Source organism: Piliocolobus tephrosceles, chromosome 1 (genome assembly GCF_002776525.5).
Source record: "Piliocolobus tephrosceles isolate RC106 chromosome 1, ASM277652v3, whole genome shotgun sequence".
Classification (NCBI taxonomy): Eukaryota; Metazoa; Chordata; class Mammalia; order Primates; family Cercopithecidae; genus Piliocolobus; species Piliocolobus tephrosceles.
In genome coordinates, this window is record NC_045434.1 from 162,871,680 (window position 1) to 162,898,795 (window position 27,116).

General features: G+C 40.9%; 1 protein-coding gene across 9 annotated transcripts in view; it reads right to left on the bottom strand.

The window, feature by feature from the left end:
• Positions 1 to 27,116, bottom strand: part of FGGY (FGGY carbohydrate kinase domain containing) — a 448,924-nt gene that overhangs the window by 371,260 nt on the left and 50,548 nt on the right. For 8 of the 9 annotated variants that reach the window (XR_002725457.1, XM_023187457.1, XM_023187447.1 and 5 more), the window contains one exon: positions 22,071 to 22,222. The exons of the other annotated variant lie outside the window; for it this stretch is intronic. Coding sequence is in view for 7 of the 8 variants with exons in the window: in XM_023187457.1 (XP_023043225.1) it covers positions 22,071 to 22,222 (152 nt within the window). In the remaining variant the exon portion in view is untranslated. The remainder of the gene's footprint in view (positions 1 to 22,070; positions 22,223 to 27,116) is intronic. 9 annotated transcript variants of the gene reach the window in all.

A 27,116-nucleotide genomic window follows, 5' to 3' on the forward strand; every position in this document is an offset into this window, starting at 1 on the left:
CAGCCTCTTTCTAAAGGTTCCAAAAATCAAAGGCCAGTGACCAGATATGAACCGCCAAACCACCGCAGCAACAACCAGTGCTTCAAGCCAAAGCACAACAATCTTCTTAAATTCAGGCAAAAAAAAAAAGCTACTTCTTTTAGATCTTGTGTGCGGTCACTAAAGACATTACATAACGACAGCTTTTACCCTGTAGCTACACAGCCAGCCACTGTGGGACAACGGAACCCAAGTAGAATGACACAAAGAACTCAAGCCTTTTGCCAAAAAGAGACACTGGGAATAGGAGGAGCAAGGAGTCCAGGCATTCTTTCTTTTTGAGACCACACTAACCGTCACCAATCAAAGCCAGAGATCCCAGCCCAACCTCTACTCTAAGGAGATAACACATGTGGAAGCCCTCTATAAGCTCTGAAGCACTCATCACATAAAAGGAATTGGAAGATGAAGCTGAGTAGTTTGTCTAGTAATTCAACAAATATTTATGGGATGAGGAACTAGAAATAACACATTGTGGGAAGTCTGAAGTACTCTTAAGGATGTACATGGTCTCGGAAGGGAAGACAGCAGTATTCCCTGCTTTCTCTACAAAAGGGAAGTCTGGAGATACGCCAGCAAAGAGGAGTAAGGATTTGGATGAGAGGAAATGTCTCCAGAACCCTGATCCCTTACCTTGAGATGCCAGCAGGCATCTGTGAGGATTCCATGCAGTTTTTGTTGTTGTTTTTGAGACGGAGTCTCACTCCATCGCCAGGCTGGAGTGTAGTAGTGTGATCTCGGCTCACTGCAACCTCTGCCCCCCGGGGTTCAAGAGATTCTCCTGCCTCAGCCTCCCAAGTAGCTGGGACCACAGGTGCATGCCACCATGCCCTGCTGTATATATATTTTTTCTTTTTTTGTATTTTTAGTAGAGACAAGGTTTCACTATGTTGGCCAGGCTGGTCTCAAACTCCTGACATTGTGATCTGCCCACCTCAGCCTCCCAAAGTGCTGGGATTACAGGCGTGAGCCACCATGCTCAGCTCCATGCAGTTTTTTATATTAGGCCACCTGATTCACAAGTGATTTGTCATCAAATGCCATATTGGCCAAGAGCACATTACCCCTACAGATGGATTTTTAGTCCAGTTCTGCAGAAAAATCTCTCTGTCCCTCCTCTCTGGCCCATACAATCCCAGCCAAAGGCCTCAATCTTACTGAATTAATTCTCTACTTATAACCACTGGGCCTGCATTAGGATACAGTGATCATCCTCTAAATCCTCCACAGTTTACAATAGTGTTCTCATTTAATCTTCAGAGTGGTGCAGAAGCATGTAGGTAATACACAATACTCACACATTAAGGAACTGGGGGTCAGATCACAAGGGCTTAGCCCAAAGTCACAGGGTTTCCAGCTTTAAAGTAAATGTTCTTTCCTTCTACTATGCCACAGTTACCACCCTGAACCTCCCACTTCAGTAAGAGGTGTAATTTTGGGCCTTTTGGAAATGTCATAATGGAAGCTACTGCCACTCTTTACAGAAGAAAAGACAGACAGAAGCCATTCTAAGCACATTTCTGTACAATTTCAATCCTGGACAGCTCACGTAACTTCTATGTACTTATCACCTCCCACGCATAATGTTGCATGGATTAGAGAGTGCAAGGAACACGCCCTCGACACACACTAACTTCAGGTATGTCTCATTAGGTGATGGCCTAATAGAGTTCAAACCGGGAGCTCTCTGTGCTGAATGAGTTAAGTCTTTCTATCCTCCAGTTACCAAGCAACTAACAAAACTAGTTTTCAAGAAAAAAAGAAAAGTGATTTGGGTTATATGACTTGGCACAAAAGCCTTCTGCATTCCAACAACAATCCTTTGAGTTAAGCAATCCCTCAGCTTAAAGCAACCAAAGAGAACAGCTTTTGTAAAAAAAAAGAAAAAATCATCTATTACTTCATCAAACCACAGCATTTCTTGGGAGGAGGCTACTACTGAAAGCTCACATAGCTGTGGGTCTAAGTAGAGGGTGGAGGTAGGGCAGTATGTCCAAGATTCAAGGCTGTAGCCACCCTGCCAGCCTCAGGACAGAGAGAAGTAGTTTTCACCCTTTCCCTCCCACTCCAGGGAAGCTGTGAGGTTTCTGCTGCTTCTAGACACTGAAGGAACTCATGGGCGAAATGAGGCAGCTACTGCAATGACACCAGGGTCAAGGGGCAACATGAGAAGATAGGCATGATCAGTTACAAAGGATTATCCAAGTAATCTACTATTTAATTGCAAAGAGATTCTATCTGGGTTATCTGCTGTGAGCAGTAAATAAAAGGGAGGGAACAGCTCCCTAATTTCCCACTCAATAAATAGTACTGCCTGCACATTCCAAGTACTCACGCTGTTGTTTTCCAGCACAACTACCCAAGAAAGAGCAAGACCTTATCCTCACTATATGTTCAAGACTCCAAATTAGGGCACAGGCTGATAGCCCAGAGAGAAAATATGTTTCAGGAAGAGACATAATCTTCAACGTCATTCTTAAAAGAAATATGATGCTGGAAGCATGGAGTAGGTCATAAATCCCAGCCAGCAACTTCTCAGAATGAATAAAACAATTGTGTGTTTCAAACTCCCATGCACAGAGACAGAACACCAGAAATATTTCAAGTTAGATAGGCAGATAAGCTGAGAGGTCTGCACTACTAGAGGCATCTTTCTAAAAACATAAAGCTTCCCATTCCATTCCTTTATTAAAGATGGTTCAATATCTCCTCATGGCCTAGAATCCCATTTTAACTCTGTAGTCTGGCTCTCAGGACACTTAACCTGGCTCCAAGTTGGCTGTGATCATTATGATGATGACTTTCTAGGCTCATCTCCTAACACCTTCCATTCGGTTCTCACCTCTTTTACTTTCCCAAATCCATTACACTCTTTCACATTTCCAGGCCTCTGTTTCAGCTGGTATCTCTATTTGAATTGACTTTCCCATCTTCTCCCCTTATCAAACCTCTGCCCTTGATTCAAATCCAGCTCAGATGTCACCTTTTCTGTGAATCTGTCCATCCCATGCTGTATCCTAATTATTCATTCATATACCTAAATCTACCTCGAAATGACAAACTTCTGAAGGGCAAGAGCCAAGTCTAACTTATGAAAAAAAAATGCAGAGTTTCAGGAGGTATAAGAAAACCTAAAGCCAGGTCCATTCAAGAGAAAGATATACACAAAGGAAGAGATAATTAATAAGATGATATATGACAATAACGTAATAAGCCTGATACCAAGGTTTGATGAGTCAGCCTCATAACGTTATTGTAATGTTTTGTGTGTGGCCATATATCTGCTTCTAATGAGTAATCACAGACAGGGCTCAGAGGCGGGAAAAGGTCTGGAACCTGGGGAGGCTAGAAAAGGCTTCCGGGGAGAGATGCAAGCAGAGGCCTAAAGGTCAAGTGGAATAAATATTTATGTCACTATCAAGAAAGATCCAAGAAACAAAAATCTGAATAGACAAGACATATTACCCCCATTAGATGAGGATTTAACAGTAACATCATAGAATTTATTTGTAAAATGAAATAATTCCATTGTATAATTTATTTAATTTGCAAAAACTGGATTTACATGTATCCCTTTCCTCCTCTTTCCTCCCCCTGGAGGGCTTTGCTCTTCTTGTATGAAAAGAAAAACTTATAATCCACACTAGAGTTGACTTCCCAACCATAAAATATGTTATCATTTTAATGAAAACTGATCATATTTAGCAAAGCTGACTCTACCCAGGAGTGTGACACCACTGTACGTATTAGGAAAACAAGGCTGCAGTAGATGGGGTCTAAGAACTTTGAAGTCTGGCAGACCTAATTTTGGTTACCATTCTCACCATTTAACAGCTGTGTAGCTTTAGGCAAATTAATTTATTTAAGCCCCAGTTTCCTCAAAGCTACATTCCCAGCATCTTCCCCCAAGGATGCTGTGAGAATTAAATGAAATAATATAAAGTGCCTGATAAGTCAACAAGATTCACTCTTCTGCTACAGAGCTTCACAGTTTTCAAAGCACTTGGACATGCATGATCTCATCTGACCTGTGTAATTCTTCAAGGCAGGGAAGGCAAGGAGTCAGAAAACTATGCTTGCAGACTATGAACCTAAAACCCAGGAAGGGACCAAGATTATCTCCAGGTCCCACACAACGGGTAAATGGAAAGTCAGACCAAAATTTGCATTGCTAATGCCCAGCCCAACGTTTGAGTTCAGTCATCTGCCTCTCTAAAACATAATATAATGCAGAAGTGCATTTCTTATTGCAGGAGATGAGAGAGATGCCACAGTGATCTGGATCAAACAATGCCTTGTGGGTGGTACTATCTATGGGAGAGAGGGAGACAGCCCTAATAGGAAGAGAAAGCTTTGGAAAGGGTGAACAGGTCTTGGAGCAACATGAAAGAAAGTCAAAGACTGGGACCAGCGGAGGGATGAGGAAGTCTTCCTCAACATCTCACTCTCCTGGACCTTCTCATGCCCTTCTCATCAGTGCTTTTCTGTCTCCTTCATGGGCTCCTTTTCTTTAGCTGCTCTTTAAATGTTGATGCTCCCCAGGGATCTTACCTCATCCAAATGTTCTTCTCACTGTTTCCATGCTCTCCAAGAAATATCAGTCAGTCCTGTGACTCTAACCAACTACACGCTGAATAACATGCCAAATCTCAAACTCCAATTCAAACTCTCCTCTGAGACATGTCTCCTGGATATCCCACTGCACCTCCAACTCAACACGTCCAAGACAGAATCTGCTGTCTTCCCCCAAGTGTGTTCCTCCTCCTTGATTTCCAATGCCAGTTGATCTAGTTACCAAAGGAGTCATCTTCTGTCTCTTCTCTTGTTCCTTACATTCAATCACCATTCTAATTTCAACACCCAATTAATTCACGAAGAGGTGCCCACCTCATCACCCTGTATTAGAGTTCTTCAGAGAAACAGAAGCAATAGCGTGTATATGGCTGTGTGTGTACACATTTAGAACTCAACTCTGGTGTTCCTACTCAATGAAATCACCCATGACCTCCCTATGCTGAGTTAGATGCTCTTATGCTAGGCCCTTACAGTATCCTGTGAATATCCCTATCACTGCATTTCCCATCATCTGTTCATTTGTCTGTCTCTCTCACTACACTGAAAGCTCCTCAAAGGCAAGAGCGATGTTTTTTATTAAATATCTCTACTCCTAGGACATAGCATTGTGTCTGATCTATAGATGATGAGTCATGTTAGCTAATGAATGAATAAATGAATGAATGAGCAGACATGTCTAAGCCAAATGAAAGTCTGCAGAAATAAAAGTAAGGAATGAATGGATAAATGAATGAGGTTGTGAATAAAAACTGTCCCAGTTTCTCTTTTTTCATTCAAGCTAATGGCTTTTCTCAGTCTGTTTCAGAGCAGAGATATAGTCTAGGCAAGTCAGACTGCCAGGAAGATAAATTTCTCCTCTCAGGGTGAGCAGGTCCTTTGGAGAAGTTTCATTTTAATTGGAAAATGGATTCATTCACTTCCTGGCTTGGACTCCCAGGTCAGTGCAGCAACACTGAATGGCTGCCAAGTACCAATGGAGAGGGGGGCTGCAGTGGGGAGAGTGCTCCATCAAATGTTGAGCGCTCTGGGACACCTGAGGATAACCTGGCATCCATTCCAAGCTGGCTCACACAGATGCCCCTTCTTCTTTCTTCCCAAATGTCCTTCAACCCAAACTTAATCATCTCTAACCCGTAAAGGACACGTGTACTTTACTGTTCCAACTGGCATTTCTTTGGAGCCTATTTGGGCATGTGCATCCTTAATTGTTCATTTACATCACTGTTGCAGAGTTCCACTGTGATTTCCTGCCGGGCACGGACAAAGGCCACAACTCAAAAGTTCCTTCACAACTCAAGTAGTAGAATAAGATCACAACTTAAACTCTTCCTTATGATGGATCCCTAACAGTCCAACCTCACAGAAAATATTTCTAGGAACATTTCTTGCATGTTTTGCCACAGGTCCTTGAGGAGGGCACTGGTTCTTTGTGGTGGTTCCCAGCTTCCTCTTTAGCCTCATCTCTCAACACCTTCACCTGTCAGCATCTCTACAGTCCCTGATTCTCCAAACAGACTGGTTCAGAGCCAGAATGTAAGAGTGACTATCCTGGCTCTAGTACTTTGTAGCTATGTGGCCCTGAGCAAGCTACTCAACTACTCTTTATCTCAATTTCCTCATTCTATAAAAATTACTGAGGACAATAATAGTGCCTATGCCATAGGGTTGATGGGGGATCAAATGAACAAAAATATGTAATCTATTTACAGCACCTAGCACATAGTAAGCACTTTTTACTTATGATTGTTTTTATTATTACTTAGAATGTCACTTTCACTACATCTTTCCCTCTTCAGGAAAGAGTAGGTGCTTTAGAGTCTGACACACCTTAGTCCAAATGTTGGTTCTCCTACTTATTGGTGGTGTTATTTCTGACTAGCGGTCACCTAATGTCTATGAGTCTCACTTCGTTCATTTGCAGCAACATTTAACTCAAAGATTGTTAGCCGAATTCAATTCAGTGAGATTATACATGTTCATGTGCCCATCCTTGTACACTCCTAGTAAACCTTAGTTTCCTCTGCAATCCTTGTTCTTTTCAAATTATGTGTGGGCCTGTCTCTTCTACTAGACTCTTAGCTCTTTTTTAGGAAAGAACTATAATTTGTTCATCTATTTCCCTAGAATTAGCATCAAATAACTATTTTTCAAGTAAAATATTTCTTGATTGTGCAAAAAATGGTCTGTCAGTCCTGGCTGTGGCCAACTATGTGCTAGGTATGCTCAAAGAAGATGAAAGGCAGGAATATACTTCCAATCCTCAGGTTAGTTACCAGCTAGGTGGAACAAAGAATCTATGCATATGAAACATGCAGGAAGAATGTATAAATAGCACAGAATAATTCAAGTTCTAAAATATATTAATTTATAAACTATGGATTCTATATGACCACGAAGGAGACAGTGCTGTGGGAAGGAGGTAAGTAAGGGGGTTACTTAGGAGGCAGTGTCAGATCTGCATGTAGAGGGAAGGCAAAGACTGAGGAAGATGGGATGGAGGTCAGTCCACATTGAGGCAACAGCCTGAGTAAAAGTGCAGGGAGAAGCATCAGCAGCATCCATGGCCATGGAGAAGGAACTATGAGAAGGTCAGTCTGAGAGACCTGTGTTGAGAAGTAGTAAGAGGTAAATCTGGTTTATTTACTTCTTGGGACAGAAGAATGGGAGCCACCATCAGTCCTTGTGTGGAGAGTGTTTTGTGAACACAGTTTTAGGAATGTTAGGCCAACAATAACCTAGTGGGAAGCCCAGAGGAGAGAAGAAATAAGAGGCAGGAGGATGCATCCCTGTATACATTTCTGATACAGATGGAGGAGAAAGGGCAGAGCAAATGGAAAGAATGAAAAACGGAGACAAAAGAAGAAGCATAGGAAAGAAAGTGAAACAAGAAAAATTAAATAGGAGAAAGAAGAGGAAAATAAAGACAAAAGCAAAAGATGAACAAAGAGAATGGGGTGAAGAAAAAGAACAGCTTAAACATGAGATGTGAATAAAATGTGTGGGAAACAACAGGAGGACCATGACAATGTCCCCAGCAAGACAAAGCATCGAGAAGGGAGGGCAGAAACCAGCCGTGTTCGTGGTCTGCACACTGTCTTTCCTCTAGATGAATGAAGTCATGGCTGATGTCACTGCCTCTGAGTCACACACCACCCCTCACCACCCAAGAGAGGTGGAAAGGGCCCTGTCTAGTATTCAGTCCCACCCTCTTGGACAAGTGGGGTTAATTCACTGCTTTATTCTCACGCACACTGTCTAGTTTCGAGACAACTGAAATGAGGAGAGCTACTCTGTCTGCCCAGGGAGGACGTGAGTACTCAAAGCTCAACTTATACGCAGTTCTCAGGTCCAGGTCCTTGAGATAGAAGAGTCAGGAAAAGTGTCTGGCCTTTCTCTGATTGTGGCTAAGGCAAACTGGCTCCATCCCATGAGGTCCCCCTTCAGCCCCGCAAAAAAAATCCTGTAATTAATAGCACGGAATATATAAAAGGGACTTAAAGGAACTTTTGATGGACTCACAGAGCTTCTTGCAGTCTAAGCTCTCACCATACTGTATTTGCAGCCCCACAGAGATCTCATTTCCGCAGACTGCCACCAGACTACCTTTTACACTGTCTCACCTCAACTGCCTATTACCCAATTCCAATTCATCCACTGGCCCACAACCTACATATTACCTCCCCAAGCCCCTCGATCCTAACTGGACTGTATTTCTAGAGTAACCCGAGTTCCCATTGGACTAATACTGTACTGTGACTTTATCTCTTATCTCCTTTCTAGAATATGAGCATCTGGGAATAATGACTCTGTTTTCTTTACTACTATATTCCAATATTTAACAAAGTATCTGGAACAAAACAAATTTTCAATAAATATTCGCTGAATGAATGAATGTCCTTGAACAACTCTGGCAGGAACTCGTTAGCACCACAATATTTTTATTTCTAAAACACACACCCATTTTTACAGCCATCATTCTGAGAACTTCGTGAAGGACACCCTGTAAGGTATTAATAATAATGCAAGTGGAACTGCCCTGGAAGCATTTGCTCAGGGGGTCCTCGGGATGGATTCACTGTCTCCAGCTCCTCTGTTCTCCTAAGCTTTGGTTTCTGAGCTACTGTAGAAACAGCACAGGCTGGAGTTAGATCTGAGCTGGGCCCCAGCTTTAGCCACTCAGTAGCTGCATGAGGTACGTGTCTCTCAGACTGTTCCCACCCACTAAAACAGGAATAATACCCTCTCCCCAAGTCGTCCGGACGATTAAAAAGCACCATTTTAAAAATTGCCTACCCTTCAAACAACGTGAATTCCTTTTCCCTTCACTCTTAGATTTCTTACCTGCCTCTAAAGGTAAGTATATGAAAAATAGACCTTACTAATTTTCTTTCCAAAAATCAACTTTTTCTATCACTATCATCTGAAAATCTATCACTACCACCCACATTCTACAATTTACCAAATACCTTCTGATACATAACACTACATCAACACAATTTTTTAGACAGAAAACTAAGGCCCATAAATGAACTGAATTGCCCAGATGATGCAGATAATAGGTAGAAAGCCTGGGGGAAAGCCCTGGCCACTTGAACTCCAAACTCAGTACTCCTTCACCACTCTCCAGCTGCTGCTTCCCAGGACATGGGAGGTGCTCAATAAATACTTACACAGTGATTCACTCTCTCTCTCAGGTCCGTGGGCTTGACTGTGACCCCCATCCAAAGCCAAGCCACACAGTCTCATGCCAAGACAACTGCAGTAGGCTTTATTCTAGTCTCTGGTTCTCTTCTTATCTCTCTCAGGTTCACAGGATGCCAGTGCTGAAGGAGAGTTTCAGGGCTTACACGCACCAGTTGTTCCCAAATGCCAGAACAGGGACTGGTGATAGTCCAGGACCAATAATTTTCACTAATCAGTGGTGAAACAATAATAATAATAATAAAAATGATAGAAAAATAAAGTCCTTATTATCAATAAAATTATGAATAATTAATCAGTGACATGACAGAGAGATTGTATTTCCTAATTGCTTGTTTTGCTTTGCTTGGGTAAGCATCAATACTCTACACATGTAGCATTACTGAGAAAAAAATGTACGTCCATGCCACGGTTCAGACCCTTTAGCAAAGCCACAATGAGAAACAGAGGCCAGGTAGGATAGAGCCACTTAGGCAGCTCTCTAATTTCCTCTAAATATTCCCTCACTTTGAATTTTTGATCCAAAAGCCACTGATCATTGAGATTATACGCCTAGAAGCTACACTGATGTAGTTTTTCCAGGGGGCATAGGCATGGGTATTGACAGGGCCGCAGAGTTGAGATCAGGCATCTTTTTATTACTGAACACTCACAAGTTTATCCAACCCATAGCCTCTCCATATAGGGAGGATTCAGAGAGACAAGAGCCTTTATAGGAATCCAGAGTGACCATGCTGGATGAACAGACAAGCCTCCAGGGAAGTCTTAACTATGTCAGCACTTCCAGGATCCCTGGGTTCAGAAGAGGTAAGGAACTCATTCCATCATTTAGTCACTCTTTCTCATTACAAATACGTCAGGGGAATGCAAAGAAGAGGACAAAGCCAGCTCTTGGAGAGGTAGCTATAATGTCCTGGGGCACAAACAAAAGAGGCTCTGGGTCAGAGTTTGCGTAGTGGTGGGAAACAGATCTCACCCGGTCTCAAGTATGATTCTTTCATTTTGAGTCTAACTTTGAACAGCTAAACTTTTAATAACTTTGATAATGTTTTATTCTAGAGTTCACATTTGCCTTAAAACTTTATGCCAAACAAATGTGTTATCTGGGATTTTTAACTTAAACCATCAGAAGTGGCTTTCTCTAATCAAAGTGAAGTAATAATAATAAAAATGATAGAAAAATAAAGCCATTATTAAGAAAATAGTGAATAATTAATCAGTAAAATGAGAGCGCTTTTATTTTCTAATTGCTTGCTTTGCTTTACTTAGGTAAGCTCCAATGATGTCTTATCTGTAGACAGGGGTACCTGTGTGATAACGGCTGGTGTCTCACCAGCTCACCTTTACGATAATTTTTCAAATTCATTTCTTAGAGTCAGAAACCTGGATTTGTATTCCAACACTGCCAGAGGTAATAGAGTGATAAGTGGCCATCTACTTAATTCCCTCCATTCCCAATTTCTTCATCTGCAAAGCAAGTGATAACATCTACCTCATAGGATTTTCATAAGAATAAATAGGATAGAAGATTTAAAAGCACACAGTGGATATTTAATAAAGTCTAGTACAGGTGTTGACCATGTATGTAGATAGCAGTAAAACAAAGTCAATATCTTAACTAAAACGTATTTAATATTTCAGAAATGTAAACAACTTTTAATATTTCAAAATGCTTTCCCAAGTGTAACGATCTCCCAACTTATTCCAAAAATGTAAGCTGGATAGAGGAACAGAGAGATGGAAACAACATAAGTCATAAAGCAAGGACAGTAAATGTCCATGGCAGGCTCTAGGTGATGGCTCTGAGTATTCACTGTAAAATGTTTTCAACTTTTCTGTAGGTTTGAAATTTTGATAATAAAACATGGCGGGCAGGCGGGGGGAGGGGACGGCAGTAATGGCTTTCACAGCCTCTCGCTCTTGGTACTAGATATGGGAACTGCTTGAGATAAAGGGTGAGCTTGGCTTCCTCCTTTCCTCACCATCACCAGGCACAGTACTTTGTACATAGCAGTTACCAGACAAAAGTTTGTTTCACTTATTAAATAAATATATCCCTACAATAACAGAACAATTATTATCATTTTGGATAACCAGAAAAAAGAAGGTAAAACCAGCCCAGGTGTTCAGAGAAATGATATTTACTTACTCCTCCAAAAGACTAACATTTTGTATCTCTTTGGACTTCTAGCCTGCTACCTTCCTTGCCTCAGTGGACATCCATTGACTCGGAACCTCTCGATTTCCAAGCTGATAGTTTACATGCTATGAGTTACTACATTACAACACACATTAAATGCATTGTCTCTTTCAGTGTTGTTTCTATAAAGACAGTATTTTCCTCCAGTAAGTGTGACTTACATTTTAGCCACTGTGAGAAACGAATTTTGTTCAATTTTTGATTGACACAGAATCATACCAGGCAGGCATAAGGCAAGCCTAACTTCACAGTCCTGCCTCACACCTCTCTGGTTACACTAATGACTCCTAGAGGCGGTCAACATCCCTGCAGAGCCGTCAGGAAGACTGGCAGCAGGTAAGCCAGGCATGTGGTCTTCAGTACTACAGTCACATGGCTGGCTCCTGGCTGGCCAGGGGACATGAATTCATTTAGTAAATGTTTATTGAGTATTTTTTCAATGCCAAACACAGTGTTTGGTTCTGGGGATATAAAACAGTAAGGTATGAAGAGATAGATTTTTTCCCTGCTTTTATGGAGCTGAAAATCCACCAACCCAAATGAGGAAGAAAAATGGTACAGCAGAAACACACACACACACACACACACACATACACACACACACCAGAATTTAGAGCCAAAAGGACCTTCATTAAGATCCAAGGGCCTTCATTTGGCTCCAGTTTAAGCCCAAAGGACCTTCACCAAGATTTGATACCTGTAGAAAAGTCATTTCATCTCTTTGAGGCTTGTCTTCATCTGTAATATGTGAGAAGTAGTAATATTTGTCCCACAAGGTCATGTAATAGATCATATAAAGGAAATATTTATGAACGTCTGCCATAACCATAAATCAAATTTTTAAAAGTATTATAATAATAGCTGACATTTATTAAATGTTATAAGATATCTGGCCAAGAACTTTTCTTCTTTCGTCTGCCTTTTAAAAATTGCTTTGCTGGACTATAAAACTAAAAGAATGCAACACATATTTGGTATAAATCAAATATGCAAATACAGGATAATAAGGAAGGGATTCACTGTCCAGGTAGATGAAGGCAAGCCATCAGCCTCAACATTCTGTGTATTTAGTTACAAGTCCAGTACCTACCCCGGAAAGAAAATCCATAACACACGCCCTAACAGCAGCTGACAATACTGTCTGCATTCCTCAAAGGCTGGGAGGAATCTGGACCAATATACAGGGCCCTAGTATAAACATTCTAAAGAGAGGCTTTTTGATTGAGAAGATGAGTCTTGGATTCTCCTGGGGAGTGAAGGGAGCAACTTAAAGGGGTATCCATCACAGGAGTCCGAAGACACAGTGGAGAGGCCCAGAGGAGTTACTGTCTCAGTCTAGAGCCTTCACTTTGCCTACAAAATAAGCTGTGACTCAGGTAACAGGACTGCAGCCAAGGGGTGGCTCTAGGATGGAAAGGAACAGTAATGCTCAAATCTCATTTTCCACAGTGAGGAAGAGAAAATTAACTTATGTTGGGCATGCAGTGAACCTTTAGTTTGGAATGAAATGATTGGACAAACGCACCCAGCAATCAAAAATGGCATGAGATGGTTTAATAAGTTCATCCGCTCATTCATCCACCCATCAAAATATACACTAAGTTATTAATGTTAGAATTTAAACAGTGCTCTAGAGGCTAGGGACACTGAGATAAATAAAGCACAATGTAATACAATTAAATTCTAGGGTAGAGATAAGCACAGAATGCCACAGGACAGAGGGTAGGACCCTAAATCAATACTAAGTCAAGGAAGGCTTCCTGGAGGAAGTGAAGGCTGGGTTTTGAACTATTATTAAAAGTTTTCCTGGTGAAGGAAGAAATTACTATAAGTTTTCCAGGCAGAAGGAAAAACCTGAGCAAAGACCCAGAGGTGTGAGAGAACACGGGCATGGAATCATGAGAGCCCTGGACCAAGAAATTTGCCATCTAGAATGCCTTTCCATTTCTCTAAGCGCTTGCTAGAAGAAAAGTAATGATAGATTCCTTGAACACATTCCCACACCTAAGTCTCAAATTCAAGTGCTCAGAGGGGTAGGGCTGAAAAAGGAAATGAGTGCAGCAGGCTGGGTGGGGACTGCAGCAAAATGAAGAATGCTGACCCCTTCTAAAGAAGGCGGCCCCTATTCAGCTCCAGCTGATCCCTTTCGCATGCAAGTGTGGACCCTGTATTACCAGGTTCTTTCATTATTTATTCAGGAAAATAAATAATCTGAATTTTCAGATAAAATTTCTCAATTTTTAAATATTGAACTAATTTAAAATTGTTTATTTTTTTTCCAAGCATATGGTACGTCAAACTAAAGCTGTCTGGGGACCAGATCCAGCCAGTGGTCTGCTAGCCTGTAGCCCTGGCAAGTGGGAAGAAATGAGTGCCCTTTAAAAGCAGGCAGTAAGAGGCAATAGTTAGAGCCCAGGAGCTGGAGGCAGACTGGACTAGGTGAGAATCTGGGCTCTACAACTTACCTCTGTGTAGCTTTGGGGATGCTACTTAAGTCCTCTGAGTCTTGGCTTCCTCATACTGCCATACAGATACAGTAAAACAGCATGCTGTTATACTACGTCACTAAAGGGCAGAGATGAAATTCTCCCTGTGAAATCCCTAGCATGGTGCTTTTTAGGAAAATAAGCCCAAAAAGAAAAGAAAAGAAAAAAAAAATCCCTTGCTCAATAATGAAGTGTTGTCAACCAGAAAGGTTAGCTATGACTACAAGCTTTGAATGGAAAATTACTATGTAATAAAAGCATGAGCATTGTGCTAAAACAGTAGCAAACTATTCCAACCATGGAGAGTGTACCAGTATTAATGGATTTTTGTGTGTATATGCCAGTCTTTTTTTCCGTACTGATAGTTTCTTAAAACAAATGTATTTATAAGACTGTTCATTAGTCTTTTAACTTTTCTTCCCTTTAACGCTACAGTATGAACTTTGTTGTTGCTATACAAATATTTACTATCTACCTAGCACATATGCCAGAATGATTTTTTCAAAGTCATAAAACATATTGTGTCACACCCATGTTTAAAACCCATCAACCATTTCCCACTGTTCTTGGAATAAAACCCAAACTCCTGCCCCTGGCCTCAAGGCTGTGCATGTGAAAGCCCTTGCCCACTTCGCCAAACCCCCTCCTACGCCTCTGTGCCTTGCTCATACCCTCCCGGCCCAGCTGACCTCCTCTGCTGATCTCATGAGGTGCTTTCCTCCCCCACGGTGAATCTGTTGCTCCTCCTTCTTATCTCATCATTCAGGTCAAACAAAAACTCCCAAGAGAGGCCCACACTAGCCATGCCAAATCTGTTCATCTGTGTTTTTCCTTCATAGCATTTTCCAGAAAACAAAATCACTTTGTGTGTGTCTATTTTCTGCCTCTCTACACTAGACTCTTAAGTTCCCAGAAGCCTACCCCAGGGCCCTTGTCCCACTCATTCACCTTGGCATCCCCAGTGCCCAGCACAGTGCCTCTCACACAGGAGACACTCAATATTTCCTAAATGAAACAATGAAGCTACTGACCATTGTTCACAGCCTCAGATCCTCCCAAAGCCATCACCCACAAATGTCTTCCCTACACTAGTTTATGCAAAGCCTGCAAAGCAAATGCTGGAAGAGGCAGTAGAGCAAAATGGTGATGAGCTGGATGTCACTGGATGTGAAATGCCAAACTTCAAATCCCAGCCTTGCCGCTTATTAGCTGAGTGACCTTGGGCAAGTTGCTTAAAGTCTCTGTGCCTGTTTCCTCATCTGTAAAAGACAATAATTAGGCCAGGCACAGTGGCTCACACCTGTAATCCCAGCATTCTGGGAGGCCGAGGAGGGTGGATCACTTGAACTCAGGAGTTTGAGACCAGCCTGGGCAACATGGCAAAACCCCATCTCTACAAAAAAATATACAAATTAGCTGGGCATGGTGGTGTGTGCCTGTAGTCCCAGTTACTCAGGAGGCTGGGGTGGGAGAGCCACTCAAGCCTGGGAGGCAAAGGTTCCAATGAGCCAAGATTGTGCTACTGTACTCCAATCTGGGTGACAGAGCAAGACCCTGTCTCAATAAAAAAAAAAGAAAGAAAGAAAGAAAAAAAAAAGAAAAGAAAAAGACAATAATTATAGGGTAACTGTGAGAAATAAATGAATTATCATGGGTAAAATGCTTAGAGAAGTACTAGATGTATTAACAAGCACTGCATACACTTTAGCTCTTATTTTCATCTATTTTCTTCTTCTGCTCTTACTGCTTGGTTGCTCTGCATCTTTATTCTCTAACTAGACTGTAATTTCTTGGTGGCAGAGACCACTTCTGGATTCCCACACTGAAAGTGCACAGGTTCCCATAAGGTAGCAGATGGGGGAACAGAGCTGATGGTGCAGCTCTTGACATGGGTTTGCTTACATAGTATGAGACCACGAGTAAGTTATTTACCATTTTGAGCTTCATCTGGTAAAATAAAAAGAGATAATATCTGTCCCACAGACTGGTGTAAAGATTAAATAAAATAACTCTTGTGAAGTAAAAACATTCTGGGGCTGGTGGCATTGGTAAATGTTAAGGGAGACAAGTAGAAGGTACTCAAGTAAGTTAATCAGCTTCACAGTTCGAAGTTGGCTGCCTTTGGCATAGGTATTACACATCGCCACATAGGATGTGGGTGATTCAAATAAATGAATGACTCTGAAAATATGTTCTGTGCTCTTCTATTCTCTATTTTCTATGATTGTCTCTAGAAACCTTGATGATGGTTTCTAGAATTTTCCTGAATAAAACAGGAAAAAACATATCACTCATTATGACCAGCCCCATGAAATAAGATATTTTAGTCTTTAAAATTATCTCAGTTAGTGATAGGATGTTACTGAAATGTACATCAGTAGAAACAAGCACTTTTAAACACAACGATAATGAAAATAAAGTACTATTGGAATATCTATTATATGAGCCACTTTACAAATATCTCACTAACTCATAACTCTACAAGACTGATACTACTGTCCTCATTTTATAGTTCAGCACACTGAGACTCAGAGAAGTTGATTTTGCTTATCCAAGATCCCACAATTGGTAAGTGGTACAGAAAGATTTAAATGCAAGTGTATTTGGCTCCAAATCCTATACTTTTTTGCACACATTTGTGTTATATCTCCTAAAGTTCCTCAATATCTTGTATTAGTGCTACTGCTAAGACCTGATGAACACAGTTGAATAGTAATTAGACAGTAACTAACTAAGAAAGACTAGTTTCCACCATACTGCCATCTATTTAAATGGTGGCATTTCAAGGAAAGAAACTTATATTGTCTATCTTTCATGAAGTTTCAAGATTAGACCAAGATCAGACCAAGATGGAGAAAAGATGTTATTATATCATCAACAAAAGTGACAAAATAAGGCCAAATAAGGTTTTAAAAATTAGCTTTGGCCAGCCTCTCCTGTTACAGAAAGAACTAGAAGAACCAGGCTTCCCTGACCTGCAGCAGGGTTTTCTTTTCAGCAGTTCCTACTGCAAAGCACTCAAGTGGCAGCTTCCACAGCTAGCAGGAAGTTATCAAGCCACCTCTCTAGCCATCCAAACCCCCAGGTTCCCCCAAAGAATCTACCAATTGGAGAATCATTTCCTCATTTTCCCAGGATGTTATCAGGAAGACAGAAGCACAGGGGCACGGACAGGGGAGAGAGAAGCAGCAGGTATATTTCCTGAACCCATCAACAAAATCCTGTGACATTACAGACAGTTGGTTCCGAACTTTGGAATAAGCAAGGAAAATCTCAAACTATAAAATCATTAGCTTTCTGCTCTGCTGACAATGGCAAAAGAGGAAATGAGTTAAAAGACAGCTTGGAAGATCTCCATGTAGCCCCTACAAGTCATGTTAATTCTCTCTCATTAACATTGAGCTGTCAGGATCCACATCAGCTCACCAATTCTCTTGACCTTCCTCAGTCTGCACCTTGTTACCCTACAATGTTTCATGTTTATAAAGATAGGAGACCCCAGCAGCTCAAGCCTGACAGAACTTAATTTACATTTGGCCTTCATTAAGATGACAGTCAGAATCATTGAGACCAAATGGAAAAGCCAGACTGCTGGGGGTTATGAAAAATTCAAATGGCATTTTTCCTTTTATCTGACAATTCTTATTAAGGAGACAAATGTCAACCTGAAACACATAAACTTTAAATGAAAAGGACATGATTAAATTCCATATTTGCAGGACCAGGACCCAGGTGACTTTGCCCAAGAGCTATGGTGGTCCTAGTACATCTCACGACAGATAAAACCCCAAATTCTACCCAACTCCCTCCGACATCTGACTCTAGGTGAAGGACAAGGAGAAGATAAATGACAGCAATAATAAAGTGAGTGGTCAGCTCTGACTCCTCCATCTGACTCACTCCTCACAGCCAATCAGTCTCAATGTCCTATTGATATTATCCTCTAAAAATTTCTAGGACCCATCTCCTTCCAACTCACAGTGCCTAATTCAGGTCTCATTAGTTCTCCCATGGAGTACTGCAACAGCCCCTTATTGAGTTACGGAGTCATTCAAATTATTCAGAAAATATGTACTGAGTACCTACTATGCACCAGCCATTTGGTTAGGGACCGAGACATAGCAAAGAACAAGGTGGATATGATCTCTATCCTCCTGCAGATTACAATGGTTGGAGCAAGCATTATATAAATCACCACAAAAACTGACGTAGCACTATAATTTATGAAAGATACAATGAAGTAAAATTAAGAGTGTAGTAACAAGAGACTCTGATGTATTTGATGGTCAGGAAAGGCTTTTTAAGAGAGCAAAAATAAAACTGAAACCTAAATGATGAGGAAGAATCAGCGGTGAGCAGAGGGAAGAACACTGTGGGTGAAAGACTCAGCATTGTCAAGACAGGGGTCAGCAAACTTTTCATCTGTTGGTCCAGATAGTATATATATATTCTGCCCTGTAGGCCATATAGTCTCTGTCTTAACTACTCAACTGTCACTGTAATGTGAAAACAGACATAAACAACACATAAATGGATGAGTGTGGCTGTGTTCCAATCAAACTTTACTTATGGTCGTTAAAATTTTAATTTCCTATTATTTTCGTAAGTCACAAAATATCATTCTTTTGATTCTTTCTTAACCACTTGAAAATGTAAAACCATTTACATTTTCTCAAGCCATCAAATAATAGGCAGTAGGCCAGATTTGGCCTGGGTGCCATAGTCTGCCAACCTCTAGCCAAGACTCATGTAGCAAAGAACTCTAAGTGGATCCCTGTGGATGGGATATAGTGAGCTAGGAGGTAAAAGACAAAGAGTGAGGAGAGAGGAGGAGGTAAAAATGACATCATGCACCATTTTGTAGTCCATGTTTCAGTTTCTGGAATTTATCTAATAAAGCAATGCAAAGCCATCAGAGTGCTATCATCAGAAGAATGAGAAAACTCTAGTTCTTACCTCCCCACACACATTTTCTCACCCCAATCCAATCTCCACATGTCTGCCAGTTACCTAAGCCCGCCCCTCCCTTGCTTAACAATCATCAACCAATCCCTATCACCAATTAAGCCCTTAAAAAGCCGAACTCAGACTATTTACCTGGCCTCATCTCCTGCTATGCTTGCTGAAGCACCCCAGCTCATGCCCTGGGACTCACCTACCATATCACAGATGAATCACAATCTCTCTTCAGAATGACCTTCCTATCTTCTCTGCTAGGCAAAACCTCCACTCATATCTTGAGGTTCCTGTCAAACTATTGTCTCCAGGAAGCAAATCCTTTTTCCCAAAGCACTTTGTATATTGCTGTATCACAGTGCATAGTATATTTGATGGCTCTGTTTTCATCTCACTCCTGCATCCACCCCATTCCTTATGCTCCCCCACCACTATCCCTAGTGGACTCTGTGCTGCTGAATGGTAAGATTGAGTCCTTATTGTCCCCATGTCCCCAGTGCCTATCGCACTTGCTGGTTCATAGTTGAGCTCAGTACAGACTTCAAGAATTAAAGAATGAAGAAAGAGTAAAAACATGACAGCTTGATAAACTTAGAGCACAGAATCTCATGTTTTTATTCTGAACGTGCACTCAAGCAGCTCTACTGAAGCTATCAAACTTCCCTGTGTCTCCCATCATAGCATTAAAAACAAAGGTACCATTCCCTGACTCCGCACTAGTGGATGCTTTTCAGCGTAGGGGAACAGAGCTTTTGGAATTAAAAGTGGTTTCACAAGTTCCCAGCCCAGTAACATTAGCATCACCTGTGAACTTGTGTTAGCAATACAAATTCTCCAATTTTCAGTCCCTATCCCAGGGCTACTGAATCAGAAACTACAGTTCAGCAAGATCTCCAGGTGATTCATTTATACATTAAAGTCTGAGAAGCACTATAGCCCTCCTGGTCAGGCTTTAAGAAAATGCTCAAACTGACTTAGAAATCTCTTTAATTTGATTTTGCAACCACATTAAAGCCAAAGGAATTCTCAGCAAGAATTCCTGTACATGCTTACCAAAACATACCCACACTGGAGGCTTACTCAGAAAATTCTGAAAGAAAATTGAATTTTTAAAATAAATTAATAGAGGATGCTCTCAGAGGGTCACAAACATTGCCAAGTAATCTAGATATTAACTATTTCCTATGGGATTTACTTAGTGCAGTTTTATCTCAAGTGCGAGACGGTAAGAATCCTGAGAGGTTCGTGCCAGACATGCATTTAGATCTCCTGGGATAGAGGCTGGAGCTGGCCATGTGGCACGTGCTCTAGAAGGCCCTGACACTGAACCAACGACCCTCTGCCCAATCCTCTTTACTTAACTCAGTATAACTCTTCTTTCTGTGTTGCTAAAAAAGGTGATATATCCAATCCAAACCTGTTGATATAGCAACAAGTTTAGGCCAAGTTGAAGAAGACCACTGCCATCATTCCTGGTCCTACGCCAAGAGCCAGGCTTCATGGAGGGATTTTACTACTGCATGACATGATGGAATAAGCTGAGATTTGGGGCCCAGCAAACATGGATTTAAATTCTGGCTTGATCACCTGTTTGGGAAAGCCTCCTCAGGATCAGTTTCCCATGCTATCTACCAGGCAGAGATTGTTAGGATTAAAATCAACTAATGCTTATACAACTCAAAGCAGGGTATGGGGCAGTGCAGAACAGTTCTTTATTCAAATATTGTGTTTCAGCATATATCCGAGTCAGGTTTGCAAACTGGTTAATACAACTCTCCCACTTTACAGATGAAAAAAAGTGAGGTCTGAGATAAGAAGTGCTTTGACCAAAGCATACAATTGTTGACAGTAGAGTCAGAATTAGATTCTTGAAAACTCCTGACTCCCAAGAAACTCTGTCAAACTTTTAGCAACCACAGAAGCCTTTATGTAGATTAAAACCTACAAAACAGCTCAATATCTGAAACAGCTAACAAGCCAAGCCTGCTTTGATTGCTGAAGCCCTTCTTTCCTACTACTCTCCTGCCCCATGATGGCAATCCTTAGGCACCTTCTCAGCACCCTAAGCTCTCCCCATCTCCATTCACAATCTGAGTAATAGATGACTCAGCCCACCTGAAATCTCAGAGCCAGTAAATGAATCACAGGTCATGCCCATTAGATGGATTCTCTATTTCTCCAGACCACCTAGAGGTTTTCAAGTCCTTGAGGTTCCCGAAGGACTTGAACTTTCTCACACATCCATCTCTAATGGGAACCATTAAGCTGACATCACCATTCTCCACACTTCATAAAGGAGTCCTCACAGCTGGAAATGGAAACCACCTGCAAGTGCTTTGACCAGAGATTGCCATATCATTTAAGGATGAGAAACTGGAGTACAGGTGGGATGAGAAAGGGGAAGCCTAAGATGTCAATAAGGCCAAATATTAATAAGTTGGGGCTAAAAGTGTACAGACTAGGAAGGTCCTGATCAGAAGATATGGACTTAAATCCCACCTCTGCTGCTTTCTCACTGGAATGGTAATTAATCTCTCTGAACTCCAGTAGAATACCGGGTATTAAAAGAATTGATTCTGGATGGCTGGGCACAGTGGCTCACACCTATAATCACATCACTTTTGCAGGATCACATAAGGCCAGGAGTTTGAAATCAGCCTAGCCAACACAGTGAGACCAAGTATCCACAAAAGAAACATTTTAAAATTTGAAAAAACCATTTTGGAATCAGCCAGTGTTAGGTTCAAATTCTGGTTCTGTCACATATTTTTCACTTTGAGTGAGTTGTTTTATCTCTATGAACATTCGTTTTCTCGTCTACAAAACAGACACCCTAAAGTAAACACCACACATAAAAACACTTCATAGGGCTGTTGGCCTTCAAAGAGATAACATGTACAATACTTGTCATAGTGCCTGGTAAGAGTTAGGCACATAAAAACAGGTGTGATTTAACTGCACTGTAATCAATAAAATGGGATCAACGTTCCTCCTAGTTGCTGGGAAAAAATCAAATGGAACTGATTTTAGCAAGGTGCCTGGTACATACAGATCCACAATAAAAGGGATCCTCTACTATTGTTGGTATCTTCTCTTAGACTCTATGCACTCACCTCTTTCAGCCACAGAAGCTTCGGGGCCTGCATTTCCACAGACATCACCCCCCCGACGTACTGGAGGACGCTGTGCTTGGTCTCGTTGATCCTATTGACCTGACTGACTGCTCGATGGTCCAGCCACATGATGACATTTCGATGGGAATCCTCTAGCAGAAACGAGAGGGAGATGCAGATAGGCACACATTTTCTTCCTTCTAATTCAAGTGAACAATTATGGATTCCGAAGACCAAAATGCTATGTACTTTCTATAATTTTATGTATCAAGAATGAGCAAAATGAAAGGACACCAGCAAGGCTGATGAATGCACTGTCCCCAGGCCTGGAGTCTCCCCTCCAGTCATGTGTTCTCTGACCATAACCTTAGAAGAAATGTCTACATTAAAAGCCGAAAATAAATCTACCAATTAATTATATTATCCAGTATTCTCTCTCAACTTCTTCTCTTCCTTTCTTATCCCTTCTGTTCTAGAAAAACTTTTCTGGGCATACATTCAGGAAAGGCATCTATGAAATAAGACTACAGCAATACTTTCTCTTTTTAAGATCTGACTCCTTTAAATATGGATAAATACTTTGATAGTATAATACATCTAATAGCTACACCATGGCATTTAACTGCTTATATTCCCACTTTTTCTGGTCAGTTTAATTAAAATTAGTTCATTTAGGTGTTTTTTTCCCTCATTTGGTTGGTTGGTTTGTTGGCGTGGGAAGCTCATTGGTTTTGGAATTAGGCAGATCTAACGGGGAATGCTAGTTACAGATGAAGACATAGTTACACATGAAGATATATAATTCAGGAAGTTATTAAACAAAAGATAATGCATATAAAGCATATGGCAAGTACTTCTCAGAAAGCAGGCCCTCAGGAGGAGTAAATCATAAGGAAGAGAATTTAAAAACAGCTGGAAAAGGAGCACTGCCCTTCATATCCTGCCTTTACCACCCTGTAGTCAACACAGTAACCCCTTATCTCTCTCCCTAGCCTCTGTTAATTCATCCTGTACCAACGAGCAAGCCAGAAATCCTTTAACAGCCCTCTGACGCCTCTGATGGCAAAATATGCAGAACAGCAATGAATATACTTGGGAGATTATTAGGGTAAAGAGAAAAGAAACTCAGCAGTTACCAAGCCAGGTATTATATTTTCACACAACATTTTATTTAATGGCAAAGTAACTGCAGCACTACATATCTTGCTAAAACAAACAAACAAAAAAATCCAATGTAAGAAGATACCTAAATAAGGTCATGGGCATAACAAAGCAGGGGCTCAGTTGCTGGTTTGCCTAACTGGAAAGATCTCACCTCCCACGAACGTTCCACAAACCATAATACTAATACTTTGAAAATAATAAAGAGTACATGTAACCTCCCACAGGAATGTCAAAGAAATTTTTTGTAAACAGAATTGTTCTACTATCTAACAGAAGTGCTCAAAGCTCTGGTTCTAAAACCTAGTTGCACATTAGCATTGCCTTGATAACTTTTAAAAATACTGATGTCCAGCTCCTATTCCAGAACCATCAATAAATCACGACGTGGGTGTGTATACATGCATACGCCTGCAGTGTGTGTGTGGGTGGGTGAGTGTTGAAGGGGACAATATCAGTATTGTTTCTTAAGTACTATACAGAACAAATCTACAGCTACTTTAAGGTAAAAATACCTGTTGCTAAACTTCTGCCTATAGTGAAGACAGACCAATCAGCTAGTACTGCCTGTATATAAAGATGCTCTCAAAATGCAGTCAGAACAATACAGTGAAAATTGTACAGAATCAATACTGCATTAGAATTAATAATTTATAATTTTCATTTTAGATAAAAACTGAGAAGTTAATTTTTTTTCAGCTCTCATGGAAAACCACAAGTAAATCAACTGAAAGTTAATTTAATCTTTTATTGAGCATCTACGACATGCCAAGCACAGTGCTGGATGCTAGGATATCAAGAAGAATGTGCCACAGTTCTGCCCTTAAGCAGCATGTTTGCATGGAGAAAGAGTCTATAGTGTGTGTTGACTACCAGACATGGGAATGTGGAAGAGGAGCAAAGAGTAGGCTCTAGTTAGCTGAGCCTGGAGCTGCACAGAAAGCTTCCAAAAGGCAGGAAAGTGTTTATTTTCTTCAAATGACTAGCCACTGGCTACGCAGGTGAAGAAAGAGTGAGAAAGAGGTTCTACACAATAAGGCTGCATGGGAAACAGAACACAGACCCACGAAAATGTCGTCGTTTAAGAGAATTGGAGGTAAAGCAAAATTTGAGCTACCTCACTTTACCTAAGGGCAGATTATTATTCATCCATATATTCACTTAATTAATACCTTGCTAAAATACATGTTTATGTTCACAGAATGTGTTGCAGGCATACCTGAGGGGGAAAATTATTATGAATCAGCAAAAAAAATCTAAATATTAGGTATCTGTTGCACGGAGGAGACTAGGTCATAACTCCCTCTCCAGCCCCAATTATCACCCTTTGTTCCTCTCCCTCCCAAGAGCTCCTACGGCTGAGATGACACAATCAGGGTGAGGCTCTGAATTCAGTCAGTGGCAGGGGTAGGAAGCATTCAGCAACTGTGCTGCTGTCCAGCCCAGGGGCTGTTCAGATCTTTTAAGGAAGAAGAGTCAAACAAGGAAAGGCAAACAATGAGACTATTTTATCATATAGTAATGCTGTATTTTCTTAAACTATTGTACTTAATTTATTTGTTTGTAATTTTTTGGTTAACATCTAAAGATGGCAATACTTTTGCTGGTCTTATGGGTTTGGTTTTAGGTTATCTGCATGATTAGGGTTATCTGGAATCTTCCTGACCCCACTCTCCGCTCCTCACAATTACTCCCATTAGCCAATTAAGAGTTGGTGGCTGCCATGCAGGTAGAAGTCTCTAAAGAACCTTCAAACCACCTTTATAATTCTAATTTCATTTTCTTGCACAGGATAATCCATTTCAGATAAAAGATCTAACCTTAATATAATCTGTTGAAAGGCAAGAAACTGATGAGGGCACCTGCAGCTGGATGCAGTTGATGAATGGGTACACTTTAACCTTTTAGGTGGAATAAAGTTATTTCAACACTTATAATTAGAGTGGGAACCTAGTTACCTTTTTAATAGAGGATTTGTTAACAGGAGGCCATTCTACCTACAATGAAAAAAATATATAGCATCCAAAGAGGGTACATATTTAAGCAAATTTAACAAGGAACTACCTTCTTCCACTTCAAGTGTTCTGTTCCTAATATTTTGATTCTCTGTTAATCTGTGCCCAGTGATTCTCTACATACTAGACTTACTGAGAGAACTTTTTTAAAAAGTCAACGCCCTAGCTCCACCTCAAGTCAAGTGAATACAAATCTTGAGGGTAGGGCTCATGAATTGTCAATTTTTAAAAAGATCTCCAGTTGATACTAATGCACAGCCAGAGTAAAAATAAATAAATAAACATGTATTTTAGATCAGATGATACAAAATCCTTGAACCAGGACTCTTAGTATCTAAAGTCCCACCCATAATCAGGCTCTCTAACATACCTCTTGTGCTTTATGGAACCAAGTTCCCTCTAACTCTGCCCCCAACGCCACCCCACTCGTGCCAATTGCTCTCCAAGCTTTTAACTTCTGGGACGTGACTTCTGGCCTCCACACTCTGCCTCTAAATCTCACTATCAGCAGTAAGAGACATCTGATCTATGGCATCCCCAACGATCACCTGACCTTTACTTAAATAAAGCCCATAAAAGACACACTGACAGCCTCCCAAAATGGCCAGGTCTGTGGCTGGCCACATCTTGTAATTAGTGAATGCTTGCTGCTGCAGAGCTGAGGTTTGCTCTACCCATTTTTGGTCTCTGCTTTCTGAAATGGCTCAGAATGAGGCTGCCTTGTCCTGGGCCAGAACAGTGCCAACTGGGCCAATGAATAGCCACCAAGAACAAGAACCATCCTGATTCATCTTTGAAGCCCCAGCATTGGCTAAGACAGGGCTTGGCATATAGGAGGTGTTAATAAATGTCACAAGAAGAGGGAAAAAAGTGTCTGTGTTTGTGTGTGTGCGCGTGTGCAGAAAACGGTCATCATTACCACTGTGCTCTAATCATTCATCTATTTGCATCCATTTTCAGCACATAGTGATTATGATTATTTATAGTGATCACTTATAGTGAAAAGGGATGCAAATAGATGATCATTTATAGTCCTTATAATTATAATAATCACTATTTCATACATTAGGTCCATAGTAGTGACCGGAATATTCTCTTAAAAAATTCATCATCTGATGGAAGAAACTTTTCTGACCATTTTAAGTATCAGTCTCTCACTAAATTCTCACAGCAAAGCTACTGATTCATTATTCAAATTCTTTCAGAGAAGAAAACTGAGAAACACAGTTAAGTGGCTTGCCCAAGGTGTCACAGCTCAGCAATGGCAGAGCTACAATCAGAGTCCCCGCCTAACTCTAATTCCACTGTGTACCAATGTACCCTACTACCTCATAGCCAACAGTTAAGAAAGATGCTGCTGCAACAGTGTCCAGAACCAAGCGTTCTCAAACAGAATCTAGCCCCAAATATGTTTGCAATGGCTATCTTGGCGACAGCTGACTGACAATGCCTAGCACTGGCCCCTCCCTTCAGATGGAGCATGCAATTTCCAGTGCAATGCAGCCTCCACTGCTCCCTAATGTCTTCTGCTCATTACAAGTTTAAATATCAGTTGAAATTTATCTTCACACATGTGCAGTGGTTTTTCTCAAGCGTGGCCTATTACTCATTTTACATTACCCATCTGACTAATATATTAATTATTACATTAATGTATTAGTAGACTTTTGGGTTTGTAACCCCAGTACCAGCGTTATTGGCTAAAATTCCCCAAAAGTGAAAACCTTATCTGCTGTGAAAAATCTCTGACGGTGGACCCAAGTGGCATTTTACGTTTGAAACAGTTCATTTCTGTACTCACAAGTGTCTATTAGGACAACATCATTTCATGTGAATGTCTTTTGGTCTGGCTATTGAAAATAGAGAGGCC